Below are 22,885 nucleotides of genomic sequence, written 5' to 3' on the forward strand. Positions count from 1 at the left end.
AAGGCAAAAAAATATATAAAAAGCTGAAGGTTGCCAAGTCATCCTTCTCAAGTGGTTCTTTACATATTTCTGTCCAATGTGTGTTTTAACAGGTGTGCTCAATGATAATGCTTTAAATAAGCCTCATACGTACTTTGTAAACAATATACAGTATACATATTACAATAACATTGGGATATGATACTAATTATTGTCTTAGATAATGGATAACATGCTACACGATGACTTTTACTGGTTCTAAAAGCTAAATCAGAGTGATGTAATTTTCTGAATTTACTGTTCTATTAATTCCTTTTACTTACTTGGTCTTCGTTCATCTTACTATTCATCAAAAATCTGTTTTTTGTTCGTAAACTAAGTAATAGAAATTTTACCCCACTTTGTGCTAAATCTATTTATATTTTAAGGAATATGCATAACAGTGTGTGTGTGTGTGTGTGTGTGTATCAGATGAAGGACCAGTGATGAAGACTTCTTATTTATTGATGCATTCTGCCCAGAATAATATTCTTCTAACAAGCCACCAGAGAGAGCTCTTACCAAAGAATCTGCAGTATATTGTTTTTTACAAACTCACACTGATGTCTCTGCTATGTATTAGACCATTGCCTACAGTGAAAATAAAGACTGTCGTCTTTTAATCTGCAAAACCATCGTATTTTGATCAGAGCCATAACGGTTGACAGCGAAACATGTGTTGTACAAAATAATATATCAAATAATAACACATCTCAAGACTGTTTTATTAGTTTGCCTTCCAACAGAAACAAGCACAGAAATGCACTCGCACAGTACAAGAGGCACCTGTTTGGTTCTTACACAGGAAGCTACATTGTGGAAAGGGTCCTTCACACGCACATTACGTGAAGTTTATTAATAATGACTTTGGAAAAATAGCCTGAAAAAAAAAGTTACATTTACGAATTTGTCGAAATTTGTCCAACGCATACAGCACAAAGATGAACTCATAGAGGCACAAACAATAGTTTCACCCATAATACCGTTTACGTAGTTACTAGTCCGTATGACAAATAAAGAATGAATACCAAATAAAATGATAAATATGTAGATCACTAAGCAGGATGGGCAACCAGTGTGTAAAATAAAGTAGTGTTTATATATTTCTAATTAGCAAAGAGATAACCCAATGATCATTTGTGACTTAAAAAAAGAAAAACTCAGTACATTAGCTTTTACACAAAAGAACTGTTGAACTTGGTGTTATAACTTTATATAAATAACACATCTATAATATCTACATTTGTATTAATTTTAACAGTTTCAATGTCTGTATAACGAGTTCAGTGTAAAACTATTCCAGCCGGCAAACAAGAAAAGGGTCCCTCAAATTATGACAGTAGCGTTTTGGCGCAAACATGATATCCGGCCAAAGTATTATTCTCATTATTCATTTCGGCAATTACATCTCTTATAGATAAATGAAAAATGTTTTTGTGATTTTATGTACAATGGCGAGGTGAGAGTATCTATTACGGAAATGTATCCAACTTGAATATCACTAACTTCTACTATTTATAAAACATTCCCCTACTGTGTCTGTACTAAAAAAATAGAGTGATGTTCAAACAGATCATGGTCAAGCTGAAACTATTATAAAAAATGTGTGTGGAACAATAATTAAGTATGCATTTTGTCTGGGCCTCAGAATGTGTGTAATCTAAAAAGACATTTACTGAAGCTTCTGTTGGCTGAAAGCCGTGGTGTTTCAGTGTCGAATGGAACCGCTGAGCTTTAGCTATCTGAGGTGGGCTGTGTGTCCGTGGGCTTCCTCGTCAGAAACCACACCTTCATCGGCTCCTTCTTCCCTTTCATGGTGACGGGGCCCCGATACTCGAGATTGAACTGAGGGTCAGCGTTCTCCGCAGACTGCAAACACCTGGAACGTAACGTCATCGCCATCAGAAAATCATGACGGCTCGGGGGGTGGGGGGGGGGGGGGGGGGGCGTGATGCGGTTCTCTTATCTTATTTTTCACTAACCCAAAGATAACACCTTTGAGTCGACGCAGAAAATCAAATTCAAACAGACCCACTGATGCAACAAATAACTCATAATACTGTTTAACAAAGTCTACAGCCAGTGATGAAATACAAACATGACTTCACATCAATGAAAAACAGATGACGTGTAATGTTACTCGTACTTACCGGTACGTATATTCTGAGACGTTTATCTTTCCCTTTTCGCCAGTAGTTTCTGTACGACTTGTGAGGTTGACCGTATTTCCAAAAAGGCAGTATCTGGGCATCCTCTGGCCGATCACCCCAGTGACCACTTCGCCTGTGTGGATCCCAATAGTAATCTGAACAAAAGAGACGTCCACCGTAAATCAATTATAATATTTTCAAATTAAATAAATATTTCAAAGTAGTAATGACAATGAGCTTAAATATTTATTTCAGCATAAACAGAGCGCTGGCTGTTGGTTATCTGTTGTGAATTCATTACATAAAGCAGCCTGTGACAAACCAGATTTATCACCAAAACTGTGGGAATGAAAAAAATGAAGGGAGCCTAAAGCAGTCAAATAAACCTGTGTAAATGTAAAATAAAAGAGGATTATTATGAGTTCTGCTCTAAAGAAAACACAAATCCAATAAGCAATCCAGCCGAATGCGTCTCTTAGTTTGTTGGCACAAATAAATTGTGACACTGGCGACTGAAAAGCTGCAACATTTGGTGGGTGGATGTATAAGGCTAACTTTTCTCTCACATGCACAACATTATATATACATACATATGTATATTTATATAATTTTGTTCACTAAACTTGCAATTCCAAAAGTAGCCCCAGACAATCTACCGACTAATATTTACACTTGAACTTGTGGGCACTTCAGTACTTGTTGTCTTCAGAGCATGAACATGCTGAGAGTGTCTGAGACGGATGAGAATCTATTTTTAGACACGAGATGATTTGAGTCTGTTTCTGTTGCTTAACTGGACTCCTTTTCTGCCAGTGCCATGTCCCAAAATAAACAACCTTTTGTTAACAAGACATGATTTTCCAAAGCCGAGTCTCAACAGTCATTGATACAATAACAATCTCCAACAGTCAGTTAAACAAAAGTCTGCTGTCTTTCATCCAACTTTTGTCAGTGCGTTACTGCAGCATGGAAGTACGTCCACCTGCAGCGATGAAATAATGCTAAAATCAATCAAAAATTCTCTGCGGGGCAATGGCTTGTTCATATTATGATGAGTACCAGTCAGAGGCACTGTAGTCTAACGTAAGACCTTTCAGAGCAATGATGGAAACATTGCTAAAAACGATTGCTAAATGGTTAAACACGTGAGGCAAAGCAGTTATACAGTATACAATAAATACATTATTGCTAATGTGCATTGATGCACACACACAAACCATCTATCCATTATGTCAGTTGACCATTTTATTTGGATACTTTTAAATCATAGAAATGTGACATTGGAAATATGAAATACTATAAAAAATCTTTATCTTACAGAAGTAATAATACAACCTCAGCATTTCATCAAACCTGTACTGGTTGATCATCCACTTTGACTTGTCCAGCAATCTCCAACATATCCAGAGCGAGGTGGCAGATGGACTTGGCGTGGTGTGTGCACGGCTCCGGCAGGCCGCTCACCGTCATGTACTTATCGCCGACTGTTTCCACCTGGATAAAGACAGACATATTTGCAATTTCTTTGGGTGAACTTTATCATAACCAATTTCGGTTTTGCAATTACTTTTAGTTTGTGTAAAATCATCCGTTCCCACTGTGCTACAAAGGTTTTATTTATGTACAGGGCAGTTGGAAATAAACTAAAACACCCTGAAATAAACACTTAAACACTTACATCAGCTTTAAGACATTTGGGGCCTCGTTGGGCCATGCTAAAGCCCTGGGACCACCTAGTTATTCAGCTTGTAGAGTAAATATTACTTCTTTTGGTGACCCAGCGCCTGAAGCCGATCCCCTGGAAGTGCCGAGGTCTGTTTGACTTCTTAAAGTGCATTCTTGTCTGAAAGCCTGGAGTGTAAATCTGCTGCACGAGGCCTATAAAATCGCACAGTCCCACTGTAAAACTACACTGCGTTTGGACACACTACTCTTCTTATGGTGAAAAACTCAAGCCAACTTGCATAAATACTGACTTGTATGTGCATAATTGCATAACATTATTCAGCAATAGGTCCAGTGTCACTGATGATGAACCAGCTGAAGAACCAGCTTGGAACAAAGCAGTTAAAGGCCCTTGCATTCTCAAATTTGTACACTAGGTTTTTTTTTTTTTTTACACTGCATAGGTCGATCTCTTCTTTTTACCAGAAGAAATGTACACAAATGCATGATATACGGTCAGTGTAAAAAATCCTGCTTCCAACCTTGTATACATAAGGGTTGTTCCGAGAGTCTGTCAAGATGTCAAAACGTGTGTAAACATCGTTGAGCAGGTTGACTATCTTGATGGCTCCTTCCGCCGAGGCGTGCTTGCTGCAGAAGGCGTTGAATCCCACAATGCCGCTGAAGAGGATTGTCAAGTTGTCGTAGCGTTTTGCGGGGACGGGCCGCTTGTGTCGCAGCTCGTTGGCGACGGACGGCGGCAGAACGGAATAGAGCAATCTAAAAAAGGGGAGAAAGAGAGGTGAGGGTTTAGAGCAGAAGCGTACTCGAGCAGCAGACTGATGGGCCGGGGCTGCCGGGCTGAGGTCCATCCTTTTGGATCAGCATTTTATTTGCTCACCCACCACCTTTTGGTCATTTGCGCTATACAAGCTGCTCTCTCGGCCGGCAGGGTGGTGTTTCTATGGTAACTGCTTGGATCATGCCTCCTGTTTGAAGCAAAATTCTTTCCGTGGTGCGTCATAATTTGAAGACACACGATACATAGATAACAGATAACGGTCATCGTTACACGACCACATCTACACATATAGAGATATAGTATATTTATCCAGGAGACGAGTATAGACGTATTCACCTATATCATTTGGAAAAATCCGCATACAAGGGTGGGTTTTTCTCTCGGTGTGGTACACACATCAACAGCAGCAAAAACAGTGTGAATATATGTTTAAATGTTTACAAAACACCTTTTTTTTAAAAAGTGGAGACACCGTTGCAGCAGTCCTCTTAAATATTTAGAGAGGAGCCATGAATTCTAATCCGTGTTCGAGTCCCCAAGGCGCTTTGAGACCGGAGAATGGTGAGAATAATAATGTAGAGTTCCAAGAGGCAGAGGGAAAGTCCTTTCCTACAGGAATATAGGGCTTCAGCAGCAGTCTTAAATAAAGACCACGCTCCACCTCCGGCTCTCTTCTCCAGCTGTCGCACACTGCTGTGCCAAATTGCTATGACAGGCCCTTTTCTGAGAGCCAAACCCAACTGCCTTCATCGCAACGGGGACTGAAGATTAGCTACGGCGAGCGTGAACTTCACACGTAACAATAGATCCCGACTGTAGGTGGTCCTGCCGTAACGTAGCCTGAACATAACTGTACGGGGGACGACGCCTGTCAGGGTCCTTCCGTGTCTCGAGTTTCTCGTCTCAAGTCTGTCCATAAGAAGCAGTACTTGAAAACACGGCTCTTTTAACCTCCGTAAAGAAGGACTCATGAACAATCCTAGCCACCAATTTTTCCAATAAGGGAAACTATTTTTTTTTGTGAGTTTGAGGTTTACCCACAACAAACAGATGATGTCAGGGCTGAGATATACTGCACAATTAACCATGAATTATGACTGAATTTACACTGAAGACATCACAACGAATTTTTACATAACTTAAAATGGACAGAACATATTTTTTGTAAGATAACTTTAGATGTGTCATATGTTTAATTTTTCATGGGTGCATTCTATGTAGTTTTACCTCCATCCATTAAGTTTTGTACGATAAGTTAGAATAATTACACATTGAGTAATTCTTACGGTTCAGATCAACTGACTCAAAGGACACACCCCAAATATGAGCGATTCTATATATAGTATAATTTGAGAGGTGTAAAAGCATACCTATAAGGATATTTTCAATTGTAACATTGCTGGGATTGAAACAATATTTTGCTGGTTTGAGGATAATTTCCCAGACTAAAAGCTGCCATTAACACTTGAGAAATACTGTCTAACCTGTCTGTCTTTTTCTTCTCATCCTCCAGGGCCCTCAGTGTGTGCTGCAGACGATCTGTCAAGATTTCCAGCTCCTGGGTCAGCTTGTACTCCTCACGAAACTGCTCCCCGAGCAGCACCAGGTCGCGCGTGGCGTCATGGAGAGGGATGTCGCTCAGGTAGAGCCCCCTTCGTGTGAGATCATCCAGGTTCATAACGCTAGAAATGCACAACGGAGAAAACAGTTGGACATTTATTTAGTAGTCTTTCTTTTCACAATGAAATGACAAACTGTTGGATTTGTGTCTGTGGATAGTAGCCGTTGCCCTTTCAAGGCCCTGACTGTTGTCTCCAGATAAATGTTCCTGTTGTTAAGGGTGAGTTCAGACAGATGTATAAGTGCTTTCTGGCCAGGTGAATAACCATGCTCTTATGTTTCTAGCCGTTTTGTTCCCCTCGGGCAACCTCATTTTATGAAAACACTGATCTTGTCTTCTGCAAAGTGTCTTTGATCTGTGGGGAAAAGATCTCTTCAACTTTCCTGTGCAGCATTCAAGATTATCACAGGAATATCTGATTGGTCCACATGGACCCGAGGGGCAAATGGAGGTCAAAGCATAATAACCAATGTGATTACCGGCTCACAGTTTTGTTTTTGTTTTCTTTAGTTCTCTGACCTTTACATATTCTGTTTATGAAAGCAAAATACATTTCAGCAAACTAAATTGTTTGATTGTTAATTTGAGCCTGTCCCATACTTATCTAACGTCCAACTTCATCAAATCCCAGTTGCTCGAGAACCCTTTGAATAGTGCATAAATGAGGCAAACCATTGCACTGGTTGACTGATCACGTGTATGGAACCATTTTGGGTCAATCTCACAATTACTACCTTCCTGACTTAAATACATGCTGTTACATATTAATCCACATCTTAAAATAGTCCCCAACAAATGCACTGTTTACTCCTGTTTGAGAAGGATTTACCGAAAGCTAAAGTGCCCTGATTTTTTAGGTTTGTGAGCCTTTTTCAGATTTAAGTCTTCCGCAAAGAAACAGTTTACTCCAGTTTGAGTAGGATTTACTAAAAGTAAAAGTTCCCAGCTGTTTTTTAACCCCTTTTTTAGATTGCAGTCTTCACACCAAAAGGCATTTGTTTCAAGGCATAGTGAGAGAATTCTGCATATACAAGCCAATTGTATCTAAAATGCTAGTTGGTGCATATAGCAGGCTATTGTTTCTATATAAATAGAACATCAATGGAATTAAAACATTGATGTTTTAAATTTTACAACAGTAATCTCTGCCATAAACTGGTGTGTTGCACCTCACTGGGTCAAAGAGAATCTGTGTTTTTGTTGAGTGTATGTTCAGGCTGGGCTTCCGTCAGGGACACACTGTGGGTTTACCTGGGTGAGCAAAGAAAAAGGATGTTCTCCGCCTCTGGCAAGTAAATCATCTGTCCTTTCAGTCTCAGACAGCTGATCTCCACCCCCGTCAGCTCGTCCTCATTCTCTACGGTCTCCACATTCAGCAAGCCCTCCTGTCGGGATTAAATCACAATTATGAAAATTGCATTACATGTTCTTCTCGAAATCTGCTTCAAAACTGAGCACCTGTTCAGCGCACTCTTCATTTTAAAATCTGTAGGTCTGTTTTGCCAGAATGTCACACGCACCATCCACCATTCGAGGGTATAATTTTCGATTTCCAGTGTGTAGAGAAAACAACTTTTTAGTATGCCAGGAGCGTCAGCGCTTTGAGAATAGTGTCTACACAGTGAACAGTCTGCACTGTTGCTGTTTAAATGGCACAGTAGTAACTATTTATGCTTATGCTTAACGCTTGTTTGCCCTCTTAACATACTACTGAAATCTGTGTTTCTCAATACTATAATAAAATCTATATATTCCCTTCTCCATCACAGTTTCTAAACTTTCCCAGAAATATCTCTCTTGCATCTTAAGTAAATGTTTTTTTGTCAGAAAATGTAGACCAATGCATTAACTGCTGAATAAAATTATGTTGACATGTTTGTTTGTTTCATTGATCCGGTGTTTGCCTGCTCAGAAATATCTGCATGTAAACCATATAATCCACTGTGATGACGAAACTGACGCATTCAAAGTATTATGCGGATGCTAAAATGATCAGTGAGCTCAAATATTAATATAAAAGACTATAAATGAATTCGGCCATGTTCAATCAACCCTGTTTGGATCATAGTTATTAAACTTTTGCAAATAAGGCAACAGTGCTGCTAATATGCAAATAGTATTGACAGTATCAGCCAACAATGCTACAACAAATGAAATGTCATGTTTACCTTGCTGCGCAGAACGAAGACGGTGTTGATGTGGGAGAGGATGCCGTGAAAGCTAAAGTCGATGTGAGGGCGGACCAAAGAAAAAACTGAAGGGAGGATACAGGTGCCGGGCTGGAGCTACGGAACAAAACATGTTTCAAATGAGATTAGAATTTTCTTTCTAAATAAATACTTACTGCTGCCTACTGGGCATTAAGAACTAAGACAGTCAAACTAAAAACATAATGAAAAGCTGACTTTAGGTAACGTTGCATGTAAAACAGACTTTTATATGTTATCCACCTGAGGCAGGACCCGATAAATGGCGTTCCCACACTGGGTCAGCATCAGGTCTCTGTCAAACATCAGGTGGAACGGGAAGGCCTTGCAAAACGTGTACGGACTGATGCGCGTCTCCTGAGTGCCGTTCTCCTCAAAGCCGTCCAGGTCCTCGTAGAAAGCCTCCTCCTCAGAGTCCTTCTCCTCAATCAGAAACTTTATATGGTCGCACTCCTTGCTTTTCGGCTGGATCATCTGCATCACATGAAGTTTAATAACAGATCAAACATTGAGGTTGTTAAAATTGAATTAAACTATATTATTGTGTTGCTTACAGCAATATAACATTTTTTTTAAATCAGTGGCATTTATATTATTCCATTGATGATGACATTGGGTCTATTATTATAGAATCAAGACCATATTAAAATGACATTATTCAGTGGGTTTATGAGCATAGGGCTTGCTGACGTCAAGCTGCTGTCTCTGCACCCTGTTGCCACAGCAACAGCGGCTAATATTTTCAGAAATTGGGTGTCACATTTGGAGTGTCTGCCATTTTCCTTACTTGCATTATACACACTATGGTTTAAAAATATGAACCTGTCTATACAATATGATAAGGTTTGTGTGAAAATGTCGCTCTTTTTTAAAACAAATGATGAACCCCATCCAAAGTACAGAGGACTTCATAAGAATAATTGCAGTTATTAGTACCCAATACAAGCCGCAAATTGTGGGCTTGCATGAAAAAAATACCAATACCAATGACAATTTATCATAAAGACCTTTTGTAGTTTAGACAAAAGCTAATTTAAGTTGTTGAGTAAATAAGCAGAGATCAAAAATACAGATCTTATTGCTTTGGATGAATTATTTCATAAACACGCAGTCAATGGCCAATTTAAATATATCCTCAGTTTGACACATTTAAAACAAAATTGCATGAGGAAAAACTCCCTGAAAGACTCCCAAGCTAGACACTAACTTAGATCTAAAAATATACTCTGACTCATAGATACTAGCCAAAAACCCGCTGAACTGAAGTTGTCACAGGGCAGCACCGTCTGGTTTTCTTGGAACTTTCTATTATTTAATCTATTACATCTGCAATTATAGACCCAAACTCATCATCATTCATCATCGGAAGCAGAGTGACACATTAGAGTTGCACCAAAAAAAAGGAGCAAAAGCAACAAAGCAGACCTTCATCTCTATCTCTGTCCCATGGATTTGTTGAGCGACAGTTTTAATGATGCCGATGACAATGTCTTGCAAGCCTTCTCTCTCAGAGTAGTAGTGAAGAATCAGATTGTTCCCCTTCTCTGCATCGGTGCAGCGGAATGAGGGAGCCCTCATGCCGGGGTAAATGGTACCCAAGTGGTCATGTAAAGCATCCAAATTCTGTAAAAATAGATACAAGATCAAATATGCAACATCCAAACAACACCGGTAATTAAAACATGTCTAAGGTATGAATTGTTTGTGCAAGAGGGTCATAAAGTGGTGTAATAATGAATGAATGCAGTACAAACAATCTCTAAACGAGTACGAGACTTTAAAGGGACGTGGAGGCTGAGATTTGTCTGACTTTTAGTCCCAGAATAGGTGAAAAGGGCACGCACCTCCAATTGCCATAATGCAACACTATAGCATCTTTCACTATGCCCTCCCTGCCCGGTAAATAACCATATGTTAGTTATAAAGCAAGCTTATTGTGACATTATACAACAGTTTTAACTGGCTGATGAGTAAACTGACATGCATGTGTAGTTTAAACGTTGCAGATTTGCAAACGACGTTGGTTAATAGCAGTATCCAAAGAAGAGTGAGTCTACCTGCAGGAATTCTCGAACATTTGATCCTAACACCCGCAAAATGGTGTCATATCCCGATTCTTGGCAAAATTCAAAAAACATCTTCCCAAACATCTGCAAGATGTCTCCTGCATCGATCTCTGAAAGGCAGACAAGATCTTGTCAGGATCTCAGATTTTTTGTGGTAGTACATCACATGTAGAGAAATATTTATACCAATAACTGAAAAAAAGCATGCTGTCACTTACTGAGGACTTTACTTGCCGCAGCAACGAGGTCGTATGTTTTCCCATCTTCATATATGATTCTAACAAGGAACTGACCCTCAATATCGAGCTGAGCCTCCTTCCTGAAAACAAAATAACGCCAACAATTATGAGTAAATGTCACAGCAACATTCAAAAGTAAAAGGTAATGAATGATCAGTTTTTTATTGTTGTTTGCATCACAGAGGGTCTTCTATATACAGGTATAATAAAACAACAACTTATTTTTCTAATTTGTGGCCATACAGTCTCAATGTATAATAAGAAACAGTTTCTATATTACTTTGAAGTGGTTTTAAAACTGTTTAATGAGTAGAGAAGGTTTTGATCTACTGCAGGTCATCTGCTCCAAGCTCTATTTATATGCATGATTTTTTAATGAGGTTCTGATTAGTCCTAGTGATTTTTTTTGAGTAAACAGAAGGAATTCATAGGCCGGAGCATCAGCCGCCGCCATTTTTTATTGGAACAGCTGAGAAAACATACCAAGCCTTCAAGGCTTTTGTAAAGAAAATAAGATTTTTTTTTTTATGATTCATCTCACTAAGTGACTGGAAACAGACCAGACATGATGAATTGATAATTAAAAAACAATGTGTTGAATTTGCAAAAACAACAAATGATTCTGTGAGAGCTTGAGTTTTCATTTGGTTACTGAGGAATGACCTCTTTGAAAACATTTACACAAGGCAGCTGCCGCATCTTTTTTTTTAATGTTTGTTTGTTTTTCTACAGTTTTTTAGCAGGGCAGACTGTGTAGGGAGTCTAACATTTCAACATGCTGAAAAAAATAATGTTATGATAGTGGATGAAATTCTTCCTAGGATATGCATCGGAAGGGGGTGCTCCACATTCTCCCAAAAGCTACTTTGGTTGAAAGGAAGTTTGCTTTATTGATACATTTACATTTAGTCCCAAACCATAATTGTATTATTGGTCTTCAGAGTGAAAATATGTCTCATTATCTTATCTGATTCGTTCTTTTTTTCAGGTCAATTCAAGGATGTCTTCTTATGGGTTGATACAATTATACTTCTCGTGATGAATACGCCAGTTCAAAAACTTAACTACGATTTACTTCGCAATTGAAAAGTTGAACATTCAAAATGATTAAAGTGACATTGAACTCAACTTAAGGTTCCTGGTTACGCTTCTTCTTTGGGATGGTGGGACTCACACTTATGACCTCAGTATTCATAAATATATAATATATAGAGCAGCCCTGATAAAAGGTTCTTCTAAAATACTTTGTTAGTGCTTCCATTTCACACGTAATTTTTTCTTTTCACATCTCTGCATTTAATTGAGCGCTCAAATAAGTAGTTACAAGTAATATCTTTAATGCGGCAGCACTGTAGTTGTGACACCTTCATCAAACAAATGTTTCTTGGAGTGAATGTCCGCCTGCAATGACTCTGTTGTTCAAAGCGAGGTTTCTCTTGGACACAAACTGTGTCAGTGTTGGGATGCAGAGGAGGGTTAATCATTACAATAGAGGCAAATGACCTCACTGTACAACAGCCCCGCGTTGTATCCTTATTGATGTCTGCTTGGCCACAGTGTAACCTATGACACCACCAGAGAAGAATGGTAAACACCGGATCCCGATACTCACTTGATGTCTTCCCACACTTCCGGACCGTAATTCCTTAAAACGAGGAGCTCCAAGGCGTGATTCACAAAACCATACTGTAAATGTATAAATGCAAAAATGCGAGCAACGTCAATGTTATTTCATGGAAATTCGTGAATCTTGAACAATACCTAACGTTATATACACGTTTCAATAATATTGGCAGCGTTTAAAATGCATGATTATTATGTCCAGCTGATAATGTGCACAGTCCACTGTAATCAGGGAAATTATTAGCGACATAGCAGTCTCCCCACAGGAAATGTCAAACGCTAACGAACCCCGTCACGTGACAGACATCGCTGTTGTACTAGCATTTAAACATTATACAAATTATTAATGAACCTACCATGATGACAGGCGCACTTCTTTTTCCTTGTTTTTAAGCAAAATCCGTCGGATAAGACTCAACCTTCACGGCTTGGTACAGATGCTGAGTATCTCCGCGTCCATTCCCCCTTCTTCCCCTCAGCTGGTGACTGACAGGGAGTCCGTCCAATAGCAGATCAGGAAGGGCTTTACGTAAGATATCCTCAACCAATGAGAACATAGCTGCTTCCTCCAAACGATGCCAGTGAACCAGAAATCTCCGCAAGCAGCTACATAGTTTCTGACATTTACCATCTTGTTATACGCAATGAACTTTACAACTACTAGTAATTGTGTACTGTACGATATACAATTATTATTTTATCCTGTTCTGAAAGGTGTATGGCAAACCTTGATCACAAAAATCGTACTATTTGGAAGGAGTACTTTTGTCACTTGATTTAGCAACATCTCTTTATTTGGTTTTACAAATGAGTCTTTGATTTAATGGTAGACAAAGTAAAAAAAAAATGAAAAAAAATTGTATTGGGTAAAATCAAGGCATAGTGACTCGTTTCACAAAATTATCATTCATGTTATTCTAAATAACAATGTGATGTTGTTGCAGGTCAAAGGATAGCTGAATCAAGCAACTATACAGATATGTTCATTATATAGTCTAATGAGATGATCATATGTTGTTTGACTACAGTACAGCTGTTTTGTATTGTCTCTGAATTGTATAAAGCAGCATAAAATACAAGTGCAAAAGGAATGTGAAAATATCAATGCAATCTTTTGATACATAAGTTACATATATTGAACACTGAAAAGTCACTGGAGTCCGTTCAAAACAATATTTATTCCCTTTGACATTACATTACAATATTTATTCAAGCACATTATATTAAGGGATACTAGAACATTCATTTTATTCTGGTTATGTACTGTTCTTGCTGAAGAGGAAATGAGTGCTATGAGCTCAGTGTAATACAGTATAAACATGTGTACAGTGGGAAAAAGTTACAAAAAATGCATATATTTTACGCAATCTTTAAATATACTATGACTAATAAATGGAAGTCTCTGTGACATGTTATTATAAATATATACGGAGTCTCACCCCCAATCTTCTGGAATAAATTGACAAGAAAACGTATTTAGAACAATATCAAAAAAAAAAAAAGCAGGTAGAACTAACATGAAACAACTGTGATCCTGCCTATATATTTCCCATAAGGCACCTTAATCCTCTCTGCATCACTCCATTTAATTAGAGGAGTGAATCTCAGTTTAAGAAGGCTGGATGTCTCCTCAGTCTTTGACTAACTTTATCATTTACTTCCCTATTTCCTAATCCGATTTTCCACACACACACACACACATTGCTGGGCGAGTTTTAATTGTGTTTTTTTCTTCTTCTTCAGTACAAACAGCCCGAGACAATTCAGCGAGTCTGGATAGGTGTGAATGGACAAGTAAGATATTTAAAGAAAACAAGCTTGATTTGGCAACATCCCTTTGAGGAGCAACATACAAAATGGTATTTCAATATTATATTAAACACGACAACATATTTAATTGTTTACATTAAGCCAGATGCATCAACTGACTTGTCATGACAAATGGTATGGCCTCTTAGGCCACATTTAGCATGTTGTACATTTTACATTTGAAAATGGACAGTCAAAGAAAGACACTTTTTTACATCATATCTATTTTCAGAGATTACTGTTTCTGGAAGAAAAATGAAGGAAGTGAGCACTTCCCTGCGCTACAACCGTACAAATTGTACAGAGACAAGACTCAAACTGACACGTCTGTAATCAAGCAGCTGCAAGAGTATGACTTATAGGCTTGACAGTATCATCGATATCTAAACAACCTCAACCAAAACATACAAGGAGTTTGCACTGTGTTCACTGGATACGTTTACATATTGTTATATTCAACGTTTTGGAGCTGTGCAGCCGCTTGACTTCCTTTCAGTGTCGGTTTTGAAGGGCGCCTCCAAAAAGTAACAAACACCAGGGACGTCTTCTGGGAAGTTGGCCGGAAGATCCTGTCTGCTCCTGGGGACAAAGACAAACTCTGGCCGATCCTTTAGCAATCTGGGACACAAGAGCACACAAAATAAAACACGACTCTCAAAACAACGTGCCACATTTTTGGAGACGAGAGAAGAAACACAGAGCTGTTCTAAAAGTGAAGATTCTGGCCTAAAGTGCTGGCGTTGTTGTCTACCAACTGCCTCCGGAAGCTGTGTTACTTCACCTGTGGGTTGTTGGGCTGATGTTGATTTTACTCGGCAGGCTGCAGGATTCAAACTTGTTGGCCAGTGAGACATTGTTCCCAAAAAGGCAGTAGCGAGGCATCCTCACCCCAACCACTCCAGCCAGTACAGAACCAGTGTGGAGGCCAATACGCATCTGAGGCAAAAATGCATCATTCAACATGGTTCAGGCTTCGGCTTCCCCTCCATTGGTCAACAGTGCTATTTGAGTAGGAAGCCTTTCACTCCCCTTTTTAACAATATCTGACTCGTTTTGGTACTGGTACGAATACAGACCCTGCATTGGTTACTTTTCTACTGAAGGCAAATACTCGTTTAAGCACAAATTCCGTGTGCATTTGTGTGTGAAATGCCACAGAGGTTTTTTACAGATGAGTTTACAAATGTTGTTTTATACTTGAACTGATTGATATCTTTATGAAAACCAAAATGTAAATGATTTTAGGTGAACAAAATAAAAGACCAGCATAGCAATAGCATACATGCATTATAAACAACAAAACATCTAAACTAGAGACACGGCACTAATTAATGACTATTGCATCGAATGGGAAACTGATTTGTTACTTTTAGTATGCGGCCGTTTAGATAAGGAATTTGTAACATATATCTGTAATAAAATAGAAGGCTTTTCTTTTTAAACCTAATGAAAGAGATAAAGTTGATAGGTTACCGTTATGCAAACAATTCTTGACCCTTACCTGTATTTGTTCTCCAGTAGGTGTCATAACTTCGTCTGAAAGCTCCATCATCTTTAAGGCCATGAGTGCGATTTGCACGGCGTGCGTCTCGCTCTCCTTGTGCAGGCCACCAGCTACACAGTATGCATCACCAATGGTCTCCACCTGAATACAGTCGATGATCATTATAGATTATTTCTCACCTAGCAACTGGGACCGAGAGGAAGAGTTCAGAAGCTGTGTGTACACCCTCGTACCCTCCCTCCTTATCGGTGAATCTACATAACTCGATCAAAAATCTGCTTTGGCGGCAACACAATAAACATTGAGCTAAAGTGAAGAAGACATTCATCAAATCTCTTCACAATGTGACTTGCTCAACATCGTGCAGCATAAGATAAAGGGCTAGTAATAAAACTTAAATTCCAATAATACTTCATCCCTGGTCATATTAAAAAGTCCAAAAGGGTGTTCGTCTTCTTCTACTTTGTAACTGTAAATCTGGACCGGAGAGCACTCAACAGCTATGTGACTGATACAAAGTGAGACTATTTTTAGGCCAATACATGAGGAGTGGAAACAGGGTCCTAAAGGAACCTCTGACTTCCTAGCGTTTTATGAGATATTTGTCAAACACGCTGCTCTCTCTGTTATGCTTCCGTGACATTTTGATTACATTATCCAACCTCCCTGTAGATTAGCAGCCTTTGGCAGACACCAGAGTAGTAGGTTTGAGCTTTAGTCTGTTGTTTCTAACCTGTTCAGGAATAGTGTATCATTATTTATTTTTAGGTGGAGGTACATTTTTTACCTTCACACACCGTATGCTGGAACCTAATTATTTAATTATGCATTTGTCAAAAGACAGAACCGTTTTTAAATCAGCGAGGTTTTGAAATGTTAACTTTTTGATTTAGGTTTTGGTCACAGCTGCAGTTCCCCTTGTGTTAACAACCATTATTATTTTAGGTTTTAGTGAGCTGCAGGGCCAGCTTTAACATAAAGGACACTGGAGTTTGCTCCTTTATACCTTTTCAGGCTGATGTTGATCTCTCTTTTTTTTAAACTCAATATTTGATTCTCTCAGTCTCCACCGCAATTACATTGTGTACTTAGAAGTGCAGACACGGCATTAGAAAAGCTTTTAAGGGGGACACATTTACAAAGAATATAATGGACTGTTGACTTTTAATTACTGAATCAAATCTGAAATAAGATTTTTTTTTAAATATACTGGCTACAAGATACTTGAGAAATTGATAAAACAGTTATTCGGTAATACATTTAGCATAAAATATTATTTAGAAAAGGTATACATGTCATTTCAATGTGACAAATATTGTTATTGTAAGTATTGGCAGCAACTTCTGAAATGTCCCATACAATCTCAGCACACAAAAAATAAAAAATGATGCAGAGCAGTATCTACGTTTATCCACAAACTTACCTTATAAACATCAAGCTCTCCACACTCGTGGTCGAACATGGTGTACAGCTCGCTGAGCATGGTAATCACTTGCATCGGCGTAGAGCGCGAGCAGACCGCCGTGAAACCCACAATGTCAGAGAAGAGCATTGTGACCTGGCGAAACTTCTTGGCCTGCACCGTTTGGCCCTGCCACAGCTGCTGCGCCACAGTGCCGGGGAAGATGGAGAAGAGGAGGTCCACCGTCTTCTTCTTCTCCTCCTCCAGTGCCTGGTGAGCGTGCTCCAGGGCCGCCTTGGCCTTCCCCAGACGCTTCTTCAAACCGTCCTGGGCTTTGGCCTGTTCGCCCACCAGCACCACGTCGCGCAGCGCGTTATGGATGGGGATGTCCGACAGGTAGAGGCCGCGGCCCGTTAGCTCCTCCAGCTTGTCCACGCACGGCGAGCCCAGGAACAAGATGACGTTGGACTCTGGAACGTAGATCATCTGACCTTTGAGGTCCATGAGCTGAAACACAAGGTCAGGTGAACACCGTCAGAAGGTTTATTCACATTCTATTGGATGAAAATGTATATGGAACTTCAACGAGTTGAAATTTTGGAACTTGGACCGGACATTCCTGACTCCCATAGGATGGCACCTACTGAATTTGGGATCACCTTACTTTTTCTTTAGGGGCATCATTAAGTGACATTTGTGGTTCAAAAACTACTTTGACCACATTTAGGGAATTTGGTGCAGACATTTCTTTGTAGACCTTGGTATTCTCCTGATCTTCCATCTAGCGCTATCATGAGTTTATTTTCTTCAGTATTCATTCGTTATGGAGTAACTCAAAGTATTTCAGGAACCAAAGATTATATGAGCTGATTCTATCATATCATTCAATCATTTATTACATTTACTGCAAAATATATATCAGACCTCAAATTCGATCACGTCGTTTACACCCTTAAAGACACACTCTTGCTGGGGCAATTTGACATTTGTCACATAATTAATGTTGAACTTTCATTACAGTCATTCAGTCAAGTTTATGAGTACTGGACTTGTTAGCTGAGAAAAATACATTGTGCACCCCAGAGGCAGGAGGGTAATGCTTGCTGATGTTTACCTGTTTTTATTGCACTCTTGGTAAAACTACCGCTGGAAGACTTTTGTTATAATAAGTGGAAGCATCACTGGCTGAATGTTATTATACCGCTGCCATGTTTACTCCCTGTTATATTTTTTTCTCATCATGACAACCTATTGCTTTGCACCCCCACACAAAGACCATGAGCGTGGCTGTGCCTTTGATGGATGAAATGGTTTGACATTTACTTCTGATCTTGGTCGGGGGTATAATGTTGATCTGTACCTAAGGCCAAGTGCACCCAAGTACAACACTAATAGGCTGTGCTGCTTATAAATAGAATATTTTTCCCCCTCTTTTTTACTAAGACAACGGCCAGAGGACATTTTTCACCTCATTAGTCAGTGACATCTTTTTTTAAGTTATATCTTCCAGTCATTTAACATACCTTGCCTGTGTTATCTGCGATGGAGACTCCATGCTTGATCCGAATAATAAATTGTGTGTTTAGCATGGTCAGAATACCTGGAAAGGTACATTTGATCTGAGGATATACAATAGAGAATTGTTCTTGGAAGGTAGAAGACCTCCTCAGTCCATCCTTCCTGAGCAGTCGCTTCCTAAGCCCGTGTCCCATTTGTACCAGAACCAAGTCCTGGTCCAGGATCAGATGGAAAGGGAAGATGGTGGAGAACAGAGAGGTGGGAAGGGTCCCAGCTGAGATGGCCCGCAGCGGACTGGGACTCAGATTTTTAGCATCCTTAACCGCAACTGTGTACAGAAGCCTGGGCTGCGGGCTGGATTGCAAGATGCTGTCTTTAGCACCGGCGGGGTCCATCAACACATCCACAGTGGTGTGATAGAGCAGGCGGGCAGCAGCTTTGATGACTCCAGGGAAGAAGAGCTCAGTGGTCGGGTGGGGGTTGAAGAAATAGACAGTGAGCAGACCTGCATCCTTGTCTAAGCACAGCACAGAGGGTTGGTTTACACAACTCTCTCGGTCCGGGTTGGGCGGCGTGCTGCTCTGTTTCAACAAGACGTTGAAGCTGTTGAGGAAGTCGTGGAGAGCTCCCCCCACCACCGTCAAAATGTGTCCGTCCTCCTCATAGCACATGTTGAACAGCTCCTCGCCAAGAGCAACTTTTAATGCTTCCATCTTGATTGCTGTCAGACGAATGAGAGGAAGCAGGTTACGTTGTGAAAGACGCATATCCGGAAATTTTCCATTTAGAATTTAAAATAGAAATGACACATGTAATTATTTGCAAAAATACCTGTTTTGGTGGAATAAATGTTCATCATTTCCACCAAATGTTCTGGGTCATCTGTGCAACTGTGATAGTCTGTGCAACAAATGATGGGACTGCGCAAAAACAAATATCAGGTCAGACATACAAATCACTCGGTGGAACACATTCATGTTCATAATATCTGACTCGAGTCCTAACTACCTATAATTTTCCCAATCAGATAATTGGTCAAACATTTTCTACAGCCAAAGAAAGAGCTGCAATTTATCTCATTTTTGAATCTGCAATCAGCCTAATGTTTGACATTCAATGATCTGTTTGTCATTTTTGATAAGACATGCTTTTAGGCAGATTCGTGAGGCCGTCTCTGTATCCATAGCAGCATGCAGTGCACCTCATGGTTAGTCACAATACATTTCGAACAGATATGGATAGAAACATAATGCAGTCTCATCTTTTCTTTCACTATTAGTGATGCAACATACCTGAAGCAGCACTAGTAATTAAAGCAGTCTAAGAGGAGAAGTGTAATTATGGTGTCAGCTGTATTTAAATGGCATGCGTTACCTTCCAGAGTCCCTGGTTTGATCGGGTAGTTTCATCATTCGTTGGAGGGCAGTGTGCAGCCTTTGGAACTGTGTGACAAAGTGTTCAGCGAGTTAGAGCTAATCGTCTGGCAGAAACGCCGACAAATACCACTGATCTCGGCAATGATGTCTGTGCGTTGAGGCGGACAAACACGCCACGAACACAGAAAACCGGCCAAACATAGAGTTATTGCAGGGTGCGATTCTCATTACATTAAACTCACCTCGGGACATGCCAATTTTCGGATGCTTTCGCCGAGTGTGTGCAGGTTAACTTTGGCTCTGCTGGTCTTCTGCTGAGGTAGATCCTCGGTTCCTATCTTTCCGTGCACGTCCTTAGAAATAGGCAATACGTCCGCGGCGTCAGGTGAGCGCTCCTCGAAGTCCCCGCGCTCATTATTCCTGGCGCTGCTGGAGAACGGACACTCTCCAGATATCTTCAGCTCTTTCAGCTTCGCGCAGAACATCCTCCCCCTGCCCCTGTTATCTCCCGGCTACCACTCTTCTTATCTAATCTCGCAGGAAGACAGTCGTGGTCGCAGCGGCTGCGGTCTCCGGGAGAAATTCCATCATCTGGTCGAGCTCATCCAAAGATGCCTTGCTCCCCGCGACCCGCTGATTCAAATGATCGGCGCACCAGAGCCAGATAACACATCCAAAATTCATTGAGATCCGCACGGGCATGTGATGGCAGCGAATTATCATCGCCAAAAGCCAATGAGAAACTGGGGGGAAAAAAGAGCAGTAGGCCAATCCATGCGCACGTGGGGCTGGTTTAGCCGAACAACCTATCAGCAATGAGAACTTATTTTCAAGAGGCTTCTCGCATGCGTTGGACTTTCTGTTGTTAAAATTGGCCAATTCACTGATATCCAATCATATCAGACTGGTCCTCTTATTAACAAAGACGCATTATATTCTCATGGGACTTAAAGTGCGTGTTATTTTGCTGCTTTATGTTTTGCTTGTAGATTTTATGGTGATGTTCCCCCCACAGTTCTACAGAATTGTCGACTAAAAGTTTAACATGTTATTTCTTTAAATGACATTATCTGATCATTTAAATAACATATAGTGTGGCTACTTTATCTGGGTCCTCTCTCACAAGCAAACACAAACACACACAAACTCACACGCACATGTCTCTGAATTGTCTGAACTTTCCTGCTGTATTTTCCATGTGAAATACCTGTAAATTGATGATTTGGCTGATGTTTGAACCCCACCACAAAACTTTTGCTATTCATTTTTACTAACAACATTATTGCTTTAAAGCTCTAACTACCCATTTTATTGTCAAATAATTTGCCGACCACTTTGTGGGAATATATTAGCCAGGACCAGCTAATTGTGGCAATTTCTACTTAAAATAACCTTAAAGTGGATCTCTACCAACTTGACCCATCACAATGTTTACATTTTTAAAAGTACACAAGCATGGGAAATGCATGCTTTTTAACAAAAGCCTCAATGACTGATGTCTGTTGAGTTATTATATGTCACAGAAACTACTAATTTAAGTCTGATATGTAGAGGGGTTGAGTTGTTTCGTTTAGGACCTTTAAGGAAATAGTTTAGTGATTATTATAGACTACAATATATACAATAATTTATTAAAGTCATGTCAGAAATAGTTTTCACTGGCCATGAAGAGGCTGGAGCACTACTTGTTGGCCTTGTTTGGTCTGAAAAAAGCATTTAGTCATTAGGGAGGTTTGTCATTTCTTGCAGTATAACTCATCAAGCTGACAACAACATGACAACAAGTCCATGCAGGATGTTTTACCACATGACAACAAAATGTTTATAGCACTTGGAATCCTTTCATTAGGCTCCGAGGTGGTCACCCTAAATGCAATTCCTTAAACTGCCCATGTTGAGATGTGCAAGTTATTTTATCAGAGACAATTTAAGTGGTCATTATGTTAAACGATGAGGCTGTGGTCATCAAAGTCTGTACAAGGAAGCTTTAGGCAAACGGCCAACTTAAGTTTTCCATTTCTTTTTTGTGCATAAATCAACTAATTGCTTCAGAGCGACATAATGCCTGCCTTTCACGATATGATGAATTACATCTGCTGTCATCTCCAATAAGATGCCTGTAAGTGATGTGTGTACATGTTTTATGAGTGCAATTGATACTTGTTACATTACAAACATTTAGTCAAGTCCATGTGTGCTTATATTAATATCTTTTGCTAGTTAGCAATTTGTTCAATTAGCCAAAATTGGCTCTTAATAAAGAGCTCATCAAAAAACACCAGATTTTCATGAAAATCCAACATAATTGACAAAGTTTACAGTTGTAATTAAAATTGTAATATTCAATGTAAAAAAGAAATTTAGGTAAATGTAGAAGAACAATAATTCAATGTTGGTCAACTGGAGAGCAAGCAAGAAGTCGCATGAATACTCGACCGCACCATTTGACTTACACATAGTACTAAATGTTTTAGCTTGTTTCTTCTGTCATTTCTTCATCTATTTGTCAGAGATTTTCATTTGGTGAATCCTTAATAATGATTGAGATCAGTGATTTGAGGCTTTTCCACATTTTACAATTAATTATCTAGATCATTTATCCAGATCATTTATCATGCTATTACGTAATCAGACACCAACAGAAGTAATGTAATAGTAAGCATTAGTAACATTGTTATTATTGTTAATGAACACTTTTTTAAATTACAGTATATTTCTTTTATCTCTCTCTTCCCCTAAAAGCTGACTTTTACTTTTCATTTTTGAATGGAACAACAAAAAACTGTTTTAAGGTCATGAGATGGAAAAAGACTGAAACGTCTACAACAATTCCTCCTTCTCTCGTCCAAATCCATTAGCAAATTAATCCAAACATAAATGATTAT

At 39.5% G+C, this 22,885-nt stretch overlaps 2 protein-coding genes across 2 annotated transcripts; both read right to left on the reverse strand.

Annotated features, from left to right (window-relative positions):
• Positions 1-722: 722 nt before the first annotated feature.
• gucy1b1 (guanylate cyclase 1 soluble subunit beta 1) lies at positions 723-12,879 on the reverse strand. Its single transcript, XM_037473016.2, has 13 exons — positions 12,748-12,879; positions 12,381-12,454; positions 10,748-10,848; positions 10,521-10,639; positions 9,889-10,086; positions 8,707-8,937; positions 8,425-8,541; positions 7,508-7,641; positions 6,120-6,317; positions 4,376-4,613; positions 3,522-3,662; positions 2,169-2,323; positions 723-1,897 (listed from the first exon to the last, which is right to left on the reverse strand). Exons 1-13 carry the CDS (start codon positions 12,748-12,750, stop codon positions 1,753-1,755), a joined length of 1,854 nt encoding a protein of 617 aa, XP_037328913.1. The 5' UTR covers positions 12,751-12,879; the 3' UTR covers positions 723-1,752.
• Positions 12,880-13,550: 671 nt separating this feature from the next.
• On the reverse strand, positions 13,551-20,744 carry gucy1a1 (guanylate cyclase 1 soluble subunit alpha 1). The gene is made up of 8 exons (XM_037473014.2): positions 20,243-20,744; positions 19,999-20,066; positions 19,456-19,544; positions 18,630-19,345; positions 17,128-17,613; positions 15,702-15,845; positions 14,982-15,136; positions 13,551-14,818 (listed from the first exon to the last, which is right to left on the reverse strand). The coding sequence occupies exons 1-8, from the start codon at positions 20,483-20,485 to the stop codon at positions 14,656-14,658; spliced, it is 2,064 nt and encodes a 687-aa protein (XP_037328911.2). The 5' UTR covers positions 20,486-20,744; the 3' UTR covers positions 13,551-14,655.
• Positions 20,745-22,885: the final 2,141 nt, after the last annotated feature.

Source organism: Pungitius pungitius, chromosome 9, assembly GCF_949316345.1.
Source record: "Pungitius pungitius chromosome 9, fPunPun2.1, whole genome shotgun sequence".
Classification (NCBI taxonomy): Eukaryota; Metazoa; Chordata; class Actinopteri; order Perciformes; family Gasterosteidae; genus Pungitius; species Pungitius pungitius.